The 14,454-nt window shown below is 41.2% G+C and overlaps 1 protein-coding gene across 2 annotated transcripts in view; it reads right to left on the bottom strand.

Annotated features, from left to right (window-relative positions):
• The window catches only part of RAB3C (RAB3C, member RAS oncogene family), a 290,930-nt gene that overhangs the window by 259,087 nt on the left and 17,389 nt on the right, over positions 1 to 14,454 (bottom strand). For both annotated transcript variants that reach the window (XM_006166219.2, XM_006166218.1), the window contains exon 2: positions 2,241 to 2,468. In XM_006166219.2, the coding sequence (XP_006166281.1) occupies positions 2,241 to 2,468 (228 nt within the window). The remainder of the gene's footprint in view (positions 1 to 2,240; positions 2,469 to 14,454) is intronic.

The following is a 14,454-nucleotide window of genomic DNA, read 5'->3' as shown; positions in this document are numbered from 1 at the left end:
CTTCTCTCTCTCTCCCTGTCGGGGGAGCGCACGCGCCCTATAGCGAAAACCTCTCAAAAAAAAAAAAAACAAGAAAAGGAGACTAAAACTGACTATAGAAATATTCCATCTGGGAACCAGCCGTTAGCGTAATGGCTATGTCGCTGGACTCCCACGTAGTTGACAGCGGTTCGCGTCCCGGACCCGGTGGCTTAAAACTCACACCAGGCGCGTGTGCGTGCATGCCCAAGATCCCAATAGGAGAATGGAGAGGAGAAGGGATTGCGGCATGACCATCCCCCCTGGGGGGTGATTTCTCGCTTTCTGTCTCTCTGTCTCTCTCTCTCTCTGTCTGGCGAGCGCACGCGCCCTATAGCGAACACCTCTCAAAAAAAAAAAAAAGAAAAGAAATGTTCCATCAATGTGCATAATATGATAATCATAAAATATTGACTATGTACTTCTCTTTTGATGTAACCAATCTATTGGTTGGTTCTTTCTCTTTTTTTAAGGTTTTTGCCATAGGGAACATGCACTTGCTGTAGAGAGAGAGAGACAGAAAGACACAGAGAGAGGGAATGTGAGGAATCTCCCCTAGGAGGGGATAGCCATGCCACAGTCCCTTCTCTTCCATTTTCCTCTTGGGATTTTGGGTATGTACACATATGCATCCAGTATGATTTTCAAGCCTCCAGATTCAGGATTCGAATCACAATTGACCATGTAGGGATCCAGTGCCTTAACCACCATGCCACCTATTGGCCCTTGTTACTTCTTATATCACCTTGCATCTGTCACTCATGTAAAATTTTCCTCTGTTTTTTGTTCATTAGTCTCTAAAATGTACCCCAACAATAGTTAAGGAGGAACAGGATGGTGGCACAGTAGCAAAATGCAACACTGAGAGGCTGACCCACATGGGAAGGTTCCAGGTTCATGTCCAAAGACCTCCCTGAGTATGTGAGGTGCACAGGTGCCGTGAACTGCGACTGGCTGAGGCTAGAGGTGCACTCCCACATTAAGATCCTGTTGTGGGTGCCGCCTTTCTGTCTCTGTGTCTCTCATTCATAGAAGTAAACTTATAAAAAAATTAAAGAACCTCTGATCTTGTTCTTCAAGGAGTAAGGGGAGACAGAAAGCTAGCCAAAAGGTTCCCAAATTGGGGGGAACCTTTTATTTAGGGAAGATGTTATTTCTAATAAATATTTTGTTTTATTTAAGCATATGGATCAATGCATCTGTTAGAGATGAAAATACAAAGTCTCTATAGTATAAATATACTATGTTCAAAGTTATACCTAGGGCTTTATGAAGGGACTATACCTAAGGTTTCCTTTTATTTTGTTGCCAACCTTATCCTTCAAAATGCCCAGGGTAGGCTGCTTCCCATTTCTAAAAGGCAAGATCTACTTTGCCTATTTTATATTGGGTCTTCAGAAACATCATAACATATATTTCCTGAGTTTTTCAATACAAAAATGAATCATGACTTTAACAACAACCCAACAGGTTACAAAAGTGATAGAGAAGGATTCCCAGACTTACTCAAGGTCTCACAGATTATACAAAGAGCCGCACTTCTCACATTGTTCCTTCTACCACTGGAATGATAGAGGTTTGGATTGTTCTCTCCCAAAGACTCTAATTAATCAATTTTTTTTTATCATTATTATCATTATTATTTTTTTAAATTTCAACACACACACGATCATCAGAGAAAGACACAGAGAGAAAAGAAAGAGAGAAAGGAAGTGAGAAAGCAAGTCACCAGTTCTGGGATTTGAACTGTGGTCAGCTGTGTCAGCCATGTGGGAGTCCAGCACCTTAACCACCACACCACCTACCAGCCCCTCACTCCTGAAGACTCTTTTTTTTTAAGAATTATTTTATTTTAAACTTTATTTATTTATATATTTATTTTAATTTGACTCAAGAGGGATAGAGTGAGAGAAAGAGAGAGAGATGGAAAGTGAGAAAGTAAGCCACCAGGTCCAGGACTTGAACCATGGTCAGCCATAGTGGGAGTCCAGTGCCCTTAATCACCACGTCACCTGCCGGCCCATACCTCTTGAAGATGCTTAAGGAGCATTGCTTGACTTCACTTTCCATACCTTTGCCTGCTGTCTTTGAAACAGAAAGTTCGGCAGAAAAGACACTGAAAATCAAGGCTTATGGACTCCATGGGGACAGAACAAGGGAGAAAAGTTTTCCCTTATGCACTTCTATGTTCAAAACTCCAGTGTCAGTTCAAAGTCACTTACCCAAATCTGAAGTTTGATTCTCTTTTCATTTTTGAATACTGTTTTTACTTTGAAATCAATGCCAACTGTGCTGACGAATGCAGATGTAAAGGAGTCATCCGCATAACGGAATAGAAAAGATGTTTTCCCCACACTGCTATTGCCGATGATAAGCAGTTTGAACATGTAGTCAAAGTTCTGATCAGAGGAGTCTTTCTGGCCATACCGGGCATCTTGGGCAGAAGCCATCTGTAGGGGAAAAAAGAGAAAGAAAAGGAAAGAAAAGAGGTGTGAATCAAGCTCTCATTTGATATGAAGCTAGCAGCACATTCATTATTGGCCTTGCCAGAAACAGATGTCAGACACACAGGAGGCAAGCAGACAGTGCTCCCCAGTCCTCCTCTGATGCTGGTATCCATGGCAATCATTCCCTGCTGGAAGACAGAACAGCACATCTTACAGCTCTTTCCAGCTGTGTTGGTGCTTGTCACGGCTCAGCATTCAGAACCAATCAAAGACAGCAAAGGAGATGTCTATAAGGGTGTCATGAAAAGCAAAGACAGGAAGAATTAGCAGGGGTGTGTGGGCTCTGAAACTTTGTAATCCTAGCAATGGAGACACCAAAGTGACTAGACAGCAGGATGCTTCTTCCTAAACTAGCTGAATTATTATTGTCTTTCTTATTTCCTAAGGGAGCACAGGCAAAGCATATGTCTCTTTCATCTATTGATATTAACATATCAAATCACTGTCCTAACATAAATGGCAGTCTCTTTCAAATTTAAAATAATAATGATGGCAAATACACATGGTTCAAACAACATGCCAAGCAGTTTTGGCCTATTAAGTAGTTAAGCCTCATAGCTACTCAGTGAGCTGGGCACCTGTGCTGGGAAGACTGAGGCCCAGCTCAGCTGAACACACTGGTGTATGCTGCTCCTCAGTGGGCTAAGCCACCATGGAGGCCTGGATTCACCTCCTGGCCCACCCTGAAGAGCTGGGCACAGTTGGGCACATCTGTAATCCAGCTACTTGGGAAGCTGAGGCAGGAGGATTACAACATAGTGTCTAAAAAAGAGAGTTGAGGCCTTTCTTCTTCTTCTTCTTCTTCGTCGTCTTTTTTTTTTTTTTTAAGAGAGATTTTTGCTATAGGGTGTATGCACTCCCTAGAGAGCCAAAGAGAGACAGAAAGCGAGAAATCACCCCCCAGGGGATGGCCACGCTGTAATCCCTTCTCCTCCAGTCTCCTCTAGGGATTTTGGGCATGCATGCACACATGCCTGGTGTAATTTTCAAGCCAGCAGGTCCAGGACTCAAACTATGGTCAGCCACATGTGAGTCCAGTGACTTAACCATTGCACCATCTGCTAGTCCCATTGAGACCCATATTAAATAATGTGCTCAACCTCATACAAGTGCTAAGAAGTAGACATGGGATTCAAATCAGGCAGTTTGGTGCCAGGACTCATGTTTTTGACTCCTGCCCTATTTGCCAGAGATGGCTAGAAAAACAGACACAAGTGGCCGAGGACCCCCCCAGTGGGAAATAGTCACTGAGATGTGTCAGTGATGAGCCCTTCCTAGGTTGATAACTTAGCTTCACTACTTACTGGCTTTGTGACTTTGGGCTTCTTTTTTCTAATTGGTGCACCACAGTTTTCTCTCTTACATAAAATGGGAAAAATAGATTTACTAAGTTGGAATGCTTGTGAAAATAAAAGATGGTATATCTGTAAAGTGGATATGTAAATCAATATAGAGAATAATCTCTATGATGAATTATAAATACTTTAGGTAGATGTTGATAATTTCTCATCTATTTTAAAGTTCATTTACTTATTTCTTTCATGAAAGAGAGAAAGAGAGAGAGAAGCATCATTGTCAGGGTCTTCACCTCTTGAGGCCTCTTCCAGTACTAAAGCCAGCCAGGATCACGGGTGTGCCCATGGCATAATCAGGATGTTGAGGTAAACATGGGATGTGAAGCTGGAGCCTTCTCACACAGTCTCTAGCATCACACAGAGGTACCTCTACTGCCTGCACCTGCATGGCTGGGCCTCTCATTTTTCTTGATGATCATCTAAACATCTTTCAAAAATTATGTTGTAGGCCAGTAGATGGCATGGTGGTTAAGGCAGCTGAATCCCATATGGCCAGCTGAGTAGTTCAAGTCCTGGACCTGGTAGCTTGAAAAACATGCCGGGTGCATGTGCGTACATATGCATGCCCAAAAAAATTCAGAGAGGAGAATGGAGTGGAAGGGATTGGAGTACTGTCTCACTTTCCCTCTCTTTCTCCCTCTGTCTTTGTCTTTGGGTAGCACACATGCCCTATAGGGAAAAAAAAAAAAATTAATGATGTTGCCTTATGTCTAAGTACCATTTGGCTCAATACAGAAAAGAAGTATTTAAAATGATGAATCCCACTGATAGATGCATTTATTCAGCAACTTTACTGATGCTATGAATTCTTTGACAATTTTTTACTGTGCTGTCCAATACAGTAGCCATTTATTGCACATGGCTATTTTAATATATATGAAAATTAAACAAAATTAAAACTTCACTTCTTCAATCATAGTAGCCACATTCAAGTGCACAGTGGCCTCACGCAACCAGTGGTCACTGTACTGGAAAGTGCCCAAGTACAGAACATAGGCAGAAATGTAGAAAATTCTAGTGGGCAATGCCAGGCTACACAGTTTATTTCTCACTTCCCATACAAGCTGATTAATAATTACATCCTTCTCTTGAGGTAGAGGGCAAAGGGTGAAGCCCCAGCAGATGGTGAAATGCTAGAAACCATACATGAGGCTCAGCCTCATCTAAGATACTACTGATTGCCTGATATCAGGTGTGCATGCATAATTGTGTGTGTGTGTGTGTGCACGCACGTGTAAGTATGTTCACAGACAGCTGAGGAAAAGGTAAAAAGACAAAAAAAAAAAAAGGGCAGGGTGAGATAACCTGTTCTCTGCGAATCCTTATTGCCAGCAAGAGAAAGAAACTATACGTGTAAGAATAAAGACAAAAGGGATATATCATGAATTTTAAGGGCAATAAAGATTTTGATTGCATGTTACATTTTCTCATTGCATGTAAGCTTAAGTACTTCTCTTTTTTAAGTTCACATGACCTCGCTGCTATAATCAATGATTGTGGCAACTTCTAACAAATGTTTCCCAGTGGGTGAAACTGGGCCTCTAAAATAAGCGCCAGGATGACTTTCCTTTCTGGCCCAGGAGCCCACATGTTACAGTAAATCTTTCCTAGACATATGTAGCTAGTTATGGACAAAAGCAGCATCACAACTCTGACTACCAGGTTGAACAATGATAGCTTACTATCTTACTGTGCTGACTACTGGTGCCCCAGCACTGCTCTTCCTGCACATATAATACTTTCACCAATTATACTACCTTCTTAAAAGCTGCTAAATTCAAACAGGCCTGCATGGCTTTATTAAAATCTTTCTTCCTTCTTAAAAATAGTTTTTAATTTTCTTGATGCCATAGGTACATGCATGTGTGTGTGAGAGAGATCACCCTCCAGTGTCTGGTCACTTTGCAATCCCCTTTCCTCCATTCCCCATCCTGTTAGAATACTGGGCATGGGGACCAGCAGTTAGCGTAATGGCTATGTCACTGGACTCCCATGTAGTCGACCGCGGTTTGCATCCCGGACCCGGTGGCTTAAACTCACGCCAGGCACGTGTGCGTGCGTGCCCAAGATCCCGAGAGGAGAATGGAGGACAAGGGATTGCAGCGTGGCCCTGCCCCCTGGGGGGTTATTTCTCGCTTTCTGTCTCCCTGTCTCTCTCTGTCTGTCTGGCGAGCGCATGCGCCCTATAACAAAAACTTCTCCAAAAAAAAAAAAAAAAAAGAATACTGGGCATGTGCCCTCAACCCAGGGTATTTTGCATGCAACTGGGGCTGGGATTTGAAAACTCATTTATATGAGATCCAGCTTCCTCTGCACAGCACACAACCTGAAGAAGTGTAAACATCACAAATATATAACATTTTGAATGTGCTTATAGGGATTTAGATGGGAAAAACCATACTGGAGCAGTAACACCTTCAATTTCAAGGACAAATATACCTTGGCAGTAAAGAAGGTGAGGTGAGCACAAGAGGGTGTCTGAGATGAGGAGTCAGAGCCGGTGGATACGAGAATCAGGTGCAATTCTCCCCGCAGCAGAGCCTCTACAGGACTGATAGAAGAATTTACTAACCCACTTATTCTTGAAGTGTGTTGTTTCTTTCCTTTTTTCCCACTATTTCCTGATTTATATCTTTAATAAAATTCACAAAGAGCCAAAAAGATGTGCATTGGGAATGTATACATGTTTTGTAAAATTTCATAATGAAATAAATCCTGGCTCAGAGACAGAAGAAAGAAACAGCCCTAATTTTGCTGGGAACAGAAATAAAGCAATTCAACAGCTTATGAATGTCAAAGGGCCTTACACACAGTTGCTATGTAAATTTACTGACACCTCTAAATACTAAGTCATGCTAACATTCTCAAAATGTTTATGGAAAAATATGGCTGAAATATGAAAATTTGAATAGGCATTAAGTAACTTCCAAGAGGAAAAACTAATCTTATAAAAGATATATAAAAGTAACTACAAATGTCATTAATCTTGAATGGCAAAAAAAAAAAAAAAATCACAGAATTAGAAAGGATCTTCAGGGTAGTACAACTTCCCACCCACCCCGAGAGTTCCTTTCCTGGTTTATCAGCATCTCGGTTTAGTTTCCCAGCCTAGCCCTTCACACCAAGTGACAAGAGGGTCACTATATTGTGAAGGAAACTCAATGCTGAACAAAAGTTGTTTTTAGAGTTGAGTTAAAATCTTCCTCTTTGTGGGACCAGCAGATGGAATGGTGGCTAGAGGCACTGGCTTCCCACATGGCCAACCACAGTTCAAGTCCCGGACCTGGCGGCTTGCTTTCTCTCTCTCTCTCTCTCTCTCTCATCAAATTAAAAAATAATGATAATGAATGGAATTAATTAAATAAATCATTCTTTAAAAAAAAATCTTCCTTGGATCCTCTGCACATGTGAACTGAATCAAGAGGGTCATTCCCTTCCCATTGGGGAGAACTTCAGGTATCTGAAGGAATCCATCATGGGTTCATAAGCTTTCTCTCTTCCTGCATGAACGATCCCCACTCCTTTAACCTTTTCCATCCACATTGGATAAGTCTGAAAAATTCCCCATATCCTGGTAGGTCAAAACTGACATTTCTTCAGATAATCAAAGTCCATATATGGCTCCCACAATTGGTCACAATATTCAAGGTATTTATTGGCTCAGTGCAAAGTACAATGAGACTATTATATTCTATCAAATTTGACTTAATGGTAAGTCTCCTAAAATATTCCAAGTTTCTTCCACATTAATTGTTATGAACATAGGTTTCCCTATCTTTATCTTATACTTCACTACTCATTTTTTTAAGAGAGTGGTGACTTTTATATGTATCATATTAAATTTCTTTTTGTTTGTTTTGATTTATAACCCAATTCTGATCTCATAATTTTATGTTGTTTCATCAGAAATATTAGTAATCTCTTTAATATTAGACATTCCTACATTTGATCAGTATGTGTTTTATAAATTCATCTAAGATTCTGATCAAAATTCTAATCAGTTTGTAGATAAATAATAACTATAACTCTTTTTTTTTTTTGAGAGGTTTTTGCGATAGGGCACATGCATGTGCCAGAAAGACAGAGAGAAACAGAGAGATAGAAATCATCCCCCAGGGAGGATGGCCATGCCACAATAACTTCTCCTCCATTCTCCTCGCAGGATCTTGGGCACACATGCACATGTGCCCAGCATGAGTTTAAGCCACCAGGTCAGGGACTGGAACCACAATCAACTACATGGGAGTCCAGTGACATAGCCATTACACCAACTGCTGGTCCCAATAACAACTAACTTTTAAATGAGCAAAATATAAAACTCTAGGGGCCAGTGGATGGCATGACAGTTCAGGCACTAGACTCTCACATAGCCAACCACAGTTCAAGTCCCAGATCCAGCAGCTTGAAAATCACTCCAGGCGCATGTGTGTGCATGCCCAAGATCCCAAGAGGAGAATGAAGAAGGGTTGCAGCATGACCATCCCCCCCTTGCCCCCCAGGGGGCAGAAGGAGGTGATTTCTCACTTTGCTTATTGCTATCTCTCTCAGGCAAATGCACATGCCCTGTGGCAAAAAAATTTAAAAATTAAAAAATTATGACTAAGACCTCCATAATATGTCACTAAGGAATTAAGAATGTTGGGAGCAGGAGCTAGTGCAGAGATAAAACATGATGTTCTGTGAGTCCAATCCACATAAGAAGGTTCTAGGTTCATATCTTGAGACTTCTCTGAGAATGCTGGATATACACACCCATGATCTGGATCTGTCTGAAGTTGGTAGTGGACAGCAGTTTCAGGATCCTGTTGGGAGTGTTGTCTCTGTCTCCACCTCCCTTACCTCCTCCTTTCTCCCTCATGGAAGAAATAAATCAGTATACTTGCAAAAAAAAAAAATGTTTGAAGCAAATCCTTGACCTTTGTGGGGTCAATACCTTGGAGAACCATTGTGCAGTGGCTCTAGGTGTGCCTCTAGCTGATCAATAGCCAGTGAACACATCATAGGTTTAATCGATGTGCCACTTTTTAATGTCAGTTCTACTTTCCCAGCTATCCTACTGACCACGGGCCAAACAGGTTACCTCCGACTAACACCGGCAACCACAGCCTATTTCAGACTTTTTGACATTTGTTTTTCAAACTAAATTAGAAAAATTATCTTCAGGAATTTACTTGAGCATTTAAGAATCTAAACTAACATAAACTATTTTGTGGGTCTGATGAGAAAAACAAAAAAGAGATCATTTTAAAGATACTGTGTTCTAGCTACATGACTGAAAAAAGCCTGAGGGTCAGTGGAAAGAAGAACAAAGTCAAACGATCAAAAGAAGAAAAGCAATTTGAAATCAGAAAGGTGAAAGTAAGGATGGAATATAGGTATTAAAAGTGCAGAAATACATAGTTCCAAATCACAATCACTGTTACCTGGAGAAAAATAAAAGGAGAAAACAGTATTTATTTCTGAGAGAGTTCCCACGTAAAGACTACAATTTTCAAGCCACAGGGAAAATATTAAAAGCCAGGATTTCCAAGCATTTGTCATCTGGGATCCCAGGCTGGTTTTCCTGGTGAAAGGCTTTTACACACAGGTTTGCCTGCCTACCTGTTGCCTCCTAGAATAGACTGGAATTCTGGTCTCTACAAGCTCTGGGCAGCAATTTCTACATATGTCTCCTGCTGTTTGCTCTGGCAGCGGCCAGCTGAGTAGCTAGAAGACAGAACTCAGGTCACTGTTGACAATTCACCATGAAGCTGAAAGGATGTCTGGGAGTGGGAAGTAGCCAAGATGCTAGAGAATTAAGCTCAAACCCTGGCTTGGGAAGGGTCTGGGAAAAGTGGAACAGTGCTCAGAAATCTTCATTTCTTGGACCAGCAGTTAGCTAATAGCTATGTTGCTGAACTCCCATGTAGCCGACTGCAGTTCGAGTCCCAGACCCGGCGGCTTAAAATCATGCCGGGCGTGTGTGCATGCATGCCCAGGATTCTGAGAGGAGAATGGAGGAGAAGGGATTGCGGCATGGCCATCCCCCCTGGGGGGTGATTTGAGCGCACGTGCCCTAAAGTAAAACAAACAAACAAACAAATAAACAAAAACCTCTCCAGTAATCTTTGTTTCTTTACTTTAGTAGGGAATGAGAAACTATTTCATGGGACCCACAGGAGAATGTATATGGTAGTATGCCAGACGCAAGATGCCAATCACTATGTATAATTTTAAAGGTATCCTTAAATTAATTTCAAATTCTCTCAGCCTTTTTCTGGAACTCCATCTCACGCATGTTTCTTAATAGATATTGATAATTCTCAGTTTATGTACAGGAAAAGGGTTAAATAATAACAGCTGAGAGACATCATGTGGTTTACATACATTGCTACTCTTAACCTTTTTATCATCCCCAGGAGGTCTAACTATTCATATCCCCATTTTAGAGAAACAGTATGCTCTGGCATATTTCAAAATGGCTCATTTTCTCCTCCCCTTCTTGGAAATTTTTTCTCTGATCTTCACTGTAAAGACACGATAGAACTCTAGAAGGTAAAATCTATAAAAAGTATGAGCCATCATCCCCAAGATGGTTAGCCCTGGAGTTTTTTCTTTCAGAATTATCTAGACTGAGTCTCCAACAGTTAATGAATTAACATTTAGGTTTATCTACCCCAGTACTAGTTCCCATGAAAAAGTTCTCTAAAATTGTGGCTTTTCTGCACACTTGTCTGTTTCTACAATTTGGGGGGAGGGGTGGTACAGTGGTTTGCCCTGTGACCTCAATTCTCTAATGGATATAAGAGTTGCTGATTCTGTTTGTCCAGCATGTTTGTTGTGTGAGATTAGAAGTAACAACTTCCAAGCCCCTTGCATGCAGATCCAGAAGTCATCATCCCATTTTAAATAAAAAATTAGGAAATTCTAGAGAAAGCTCAAATGGAATGATTTTGTTTTTCAAAGGGTTGTCTTGATTTCTTTCAGCCTGTGTACTGCATTCTCATTACCTGAACCAAACATATTCTTCAAGAGTTAGAGACGTGTAGGCTAATTCGTTGTACCTTTTGCCAAAAGCAAAAGTCTGAAATTTCAATCACAGAGATTATTGGAAGTAGGGGAGTTTCTTCTCTATGCTTTTAGAAAACATTCATTTGCCTTGTTGAAGAGAGATATGACTTCAACTTGATTATATATATTTTAACGTGATTTTATATATACACATACACATATATATAATGTTTGAATATACTTTGAAATCTATAGATGTATATATTGTTACGGTGTCAAGAAAAAGGAAACTGTTCCTATTAGTATCAAAGACCAGTGTTCTCCTGTCAGCCATACTATAGTTCACTCCTGGTCTGGTTCCAGGGGGTTCCCAGGTAGGCAGAAAACCTGCACTGGGGCTAGGCAGCAGGGGGTAAAGTGGACATACAGGCCCACAGAGAAGATTGTAAGCAAGGTCTGCTAAAAGGGGGACCACCATGACATGGAGAGTCCCCAGGTTCTGACAACGAAATCCTGACAGCTTTAACGATACACGGCCCTGATCCCAGCAGCTCCTTCGCAGATTCACACGTGCTGAATCCAGGGCCATTAGTGCAGTCCTGGGATGCTGGTGGGCATCTTGCTGCTGGTAATCCAAGCCTTCTAAATCACAGCATGAAGATAGGTAGAAAAATATCATTCCATCACTTTAGTAACAGTTACGATATTATATGTACACAAACACATCTGTTACAAAGAGCATTAGCATTTCACAATTCTTGGCATGATGCCAGTATGGCCAAAGAGCACACAGTCTGCTCACCTGCCTAAGAAAGAATCCCAGGTCTGCTACTTGCCAGTTTGCTGCTGATGTAAACCTGAGCAAGATTTTTTGGTTTTGCTTTGTTAGGCTCCAGTTTCTTCACCTATATAATAGGAATTGTAAGATCACTACAGTAAAATTGGTTTTGTCCAATGCTCAAAAAACCTTTCATCAGCATCTTTGATATCCTCTGGTTGCACTGAATTGATGTGCAAACCATTTGCTCTCTTCCAAACTCTCATCAATGCTATTCTCTAAAACAGAAATATCCAGTTTTATAGAATATGATTCTTAACTTCCTAACTTCAGAAGACCAAAGGTTTTGGACTTCCAACACTTTGATTCTATAGGCTTTCATAATTATTGAAATAAATACTTCACATTTTTTTAACTAATTTCAAATATTAGGAGATGGAACAAAGCACTCATTATTATACTCTTCAGGGCAGAAGCTGAAATACCGAGGGATCGGTATGTAGATAGAAGGGGCTGTGGTCTAGTGAGGCTATGGAGAAGAGAACATGGCCAAAGGCCATCTGCCCTATGATGTTACCTGTTCTATGGCCCCCCCTGTCATCCAGCAACTTCTTTATTTTAACATATTTTTTAATTTCACTTCTTTTATACATTCAATCACATACTCACTTAGCTTGCAAAGTGAATATTTAAAGATGTATACATTTCTCACCAATCCAATTGGGAACACCATACACATCATCCTCAACAGACAATAACCCATCTTTCTGTCTCTCAAATGCTCCGCCCCTTCATTTCTCTCCCTAGTGTCCCTCCTTAGTCTCTCCTCCTTCACCCACCCTCTTCCCACACTGTATCCAGTATTTATAAACATTTTCTATGTTTCTATATCCTCTAGTCATTCAGTTTTGGCCATAGAGCGTGGACAGTCAGTGATACTAAGTGGAGACATACAATATCTCTCCTTCATAGGCTGACTTGCTTCACTCAGCAGTAAATCTTCCATAGTTACCCAGCAGCTTCTAAAAACCAAAGAAAACTCATGACATCCTCAATGTACACAGAATTTTATAGAAATAGGAAAGAACCTAGTTTCATGTCTAGAATAATAAAGGGAGAATCCAAGTAATACATAGCAAGAAAAGAATGAGAAAGGGAGCCTCAAAAACTTACAGAAATTGGGGAACCAGCAGTTGGTGTAATGGCTATGTCACTGGACTCCCACGTAGTCGACTGCAGTTCGCATCCCGGACCCGGTGGCTTAAACGCCGGGCACGTGTGCATGTGTGCCCAAGATTCCGAGAGGAGAATGGAGGAGAAGGGATTGCAGCGTGACCATCCCCCCTGGGGGGTGATTTCTCGCTTTCTGTCTCTATGTCTCTCTCTGTCTACCTGGTGAGTGCACGCGCCCTATAGCAAAAACCTCTCCAAAAAAAAAAAAAAACTTACAGAAATTGTAGGCCAAGTATCTTCTCACATGGCCTTAGAGTTGCTTTAGGGTGGTTTAACTTAACCTCTGATATTGAATTTGGCAAATGTCCAAAGTTCACAATATTATTATTTCAAGGTTAGAAATCATTCAGAGGCTATTGGCTATATATTTATATTTACATATAAAATCTTACGTACATCCTTTCCTCAAATCCCTCTAAAATATGCTAAACAATTTTCACAAGAGCAAAACTCCTCATAGACAAAGAGGAGTAGAAAGGAGATAACAGTCAAAAAGAGACATCAAGACGTATGGAATCTGAAAGTGAGTCAACTAGAGAAAGTAGAATCTTAAGGCCACTGAAGATGCTCACAAGAATCTTTGCCCTACAAAATTTGGAATGGCCGGGAACCAGCAGTTAATGTAATGGCTATGTCACTGGACTCCCACATAGTCAACCGTGGTTCGCATCCAGGCATGTGTGCGTGTGTGCCCAAGATCCCGGGAGGAGAATGGAGGAGAAGGGATTGTGGCGTGACCATCCCCCCTGGGGGGGTGATTTCTCGTTTTCTGTCTCTATGTCTCTCTCTCTTTCTGTCTGGCGAGTGCACACACCCTGTAGCGAACAAAAAAACCTCTCCAAAAAAAAAGAAAAAAAAAACAAACTGGGAATGGTCTTGGAATTGGGGACGTCAAGTGTCTGGATTTTGGGATGTAGCTACAGTGACCAACCATCCTAGATTGTCTAGGAGTGAATGGTAATTGGGACACAGCAGGACTTTCAACAGCAGGACATTCAGTGCTAAAACAAGCAAGTTGCGTAGCTAATCACCCAGGTGTGTTTGGGGCAGGCAAATAGAAGAATTGGTTGAAAGTTCAAGCCCCACATCCCTCCCAATGACCAAGCAACCATCTTCAAAGAAAGTTCTATCCCCTCAAAGTTGTATCCTATATACAACTTTGATAAAATTAAGTTTCAAATATAAGGGGAAAAAAAAGCAAACATTCTTTTTTTTTTTTTGGAGAGGTTTTTGATATAGGGTGCATGCACTTGCCAGAGAGACAGAGAGATAGAAAGCAAGAAATAATCCCCCTCCCCCCCAGAGGGGATGGCCATGCCGCAATCCTTTCTCTTCTATTCTCCTCTCAAGATCTTGGGCACACACGCACTCGCCCGGCATGAGTTTAAGCCACTGGGTCTGGCACTCAAACCACAGTTAAGCGACATAGTCATTATGCTAACTGCTGGTCCCATAAAAAAAAAAGGAAACACTTTTGACATTCACAGCTCCCACATGCAGATGTCAATTTATAAAAATGAAAGGGCCTCTCTCTTAGCAACAGAATGTAAAGAATCCTTCAAAACTTGTCTCA

This window comes from Tupaia chinensis, unplaced genomic scaffold (assembly GCF_000334495.1).
Source record: "Tupaia chinensis unplaced genomic scaffold, TupChi_1.0 Scaffold144180_1, whole genome shotgun sequence".
In the NCBI taxonomy this organism is placed as follows: domain Eukaryota; kingdom Metazoa; phylum Chordata; class Mammalia; order Scandentia; family Tupaiidae; genus Tupaia; species Tupaia belangeri.
This window is presented reverse-complemented; position numbering and strand designations above follow the sequence as displayed.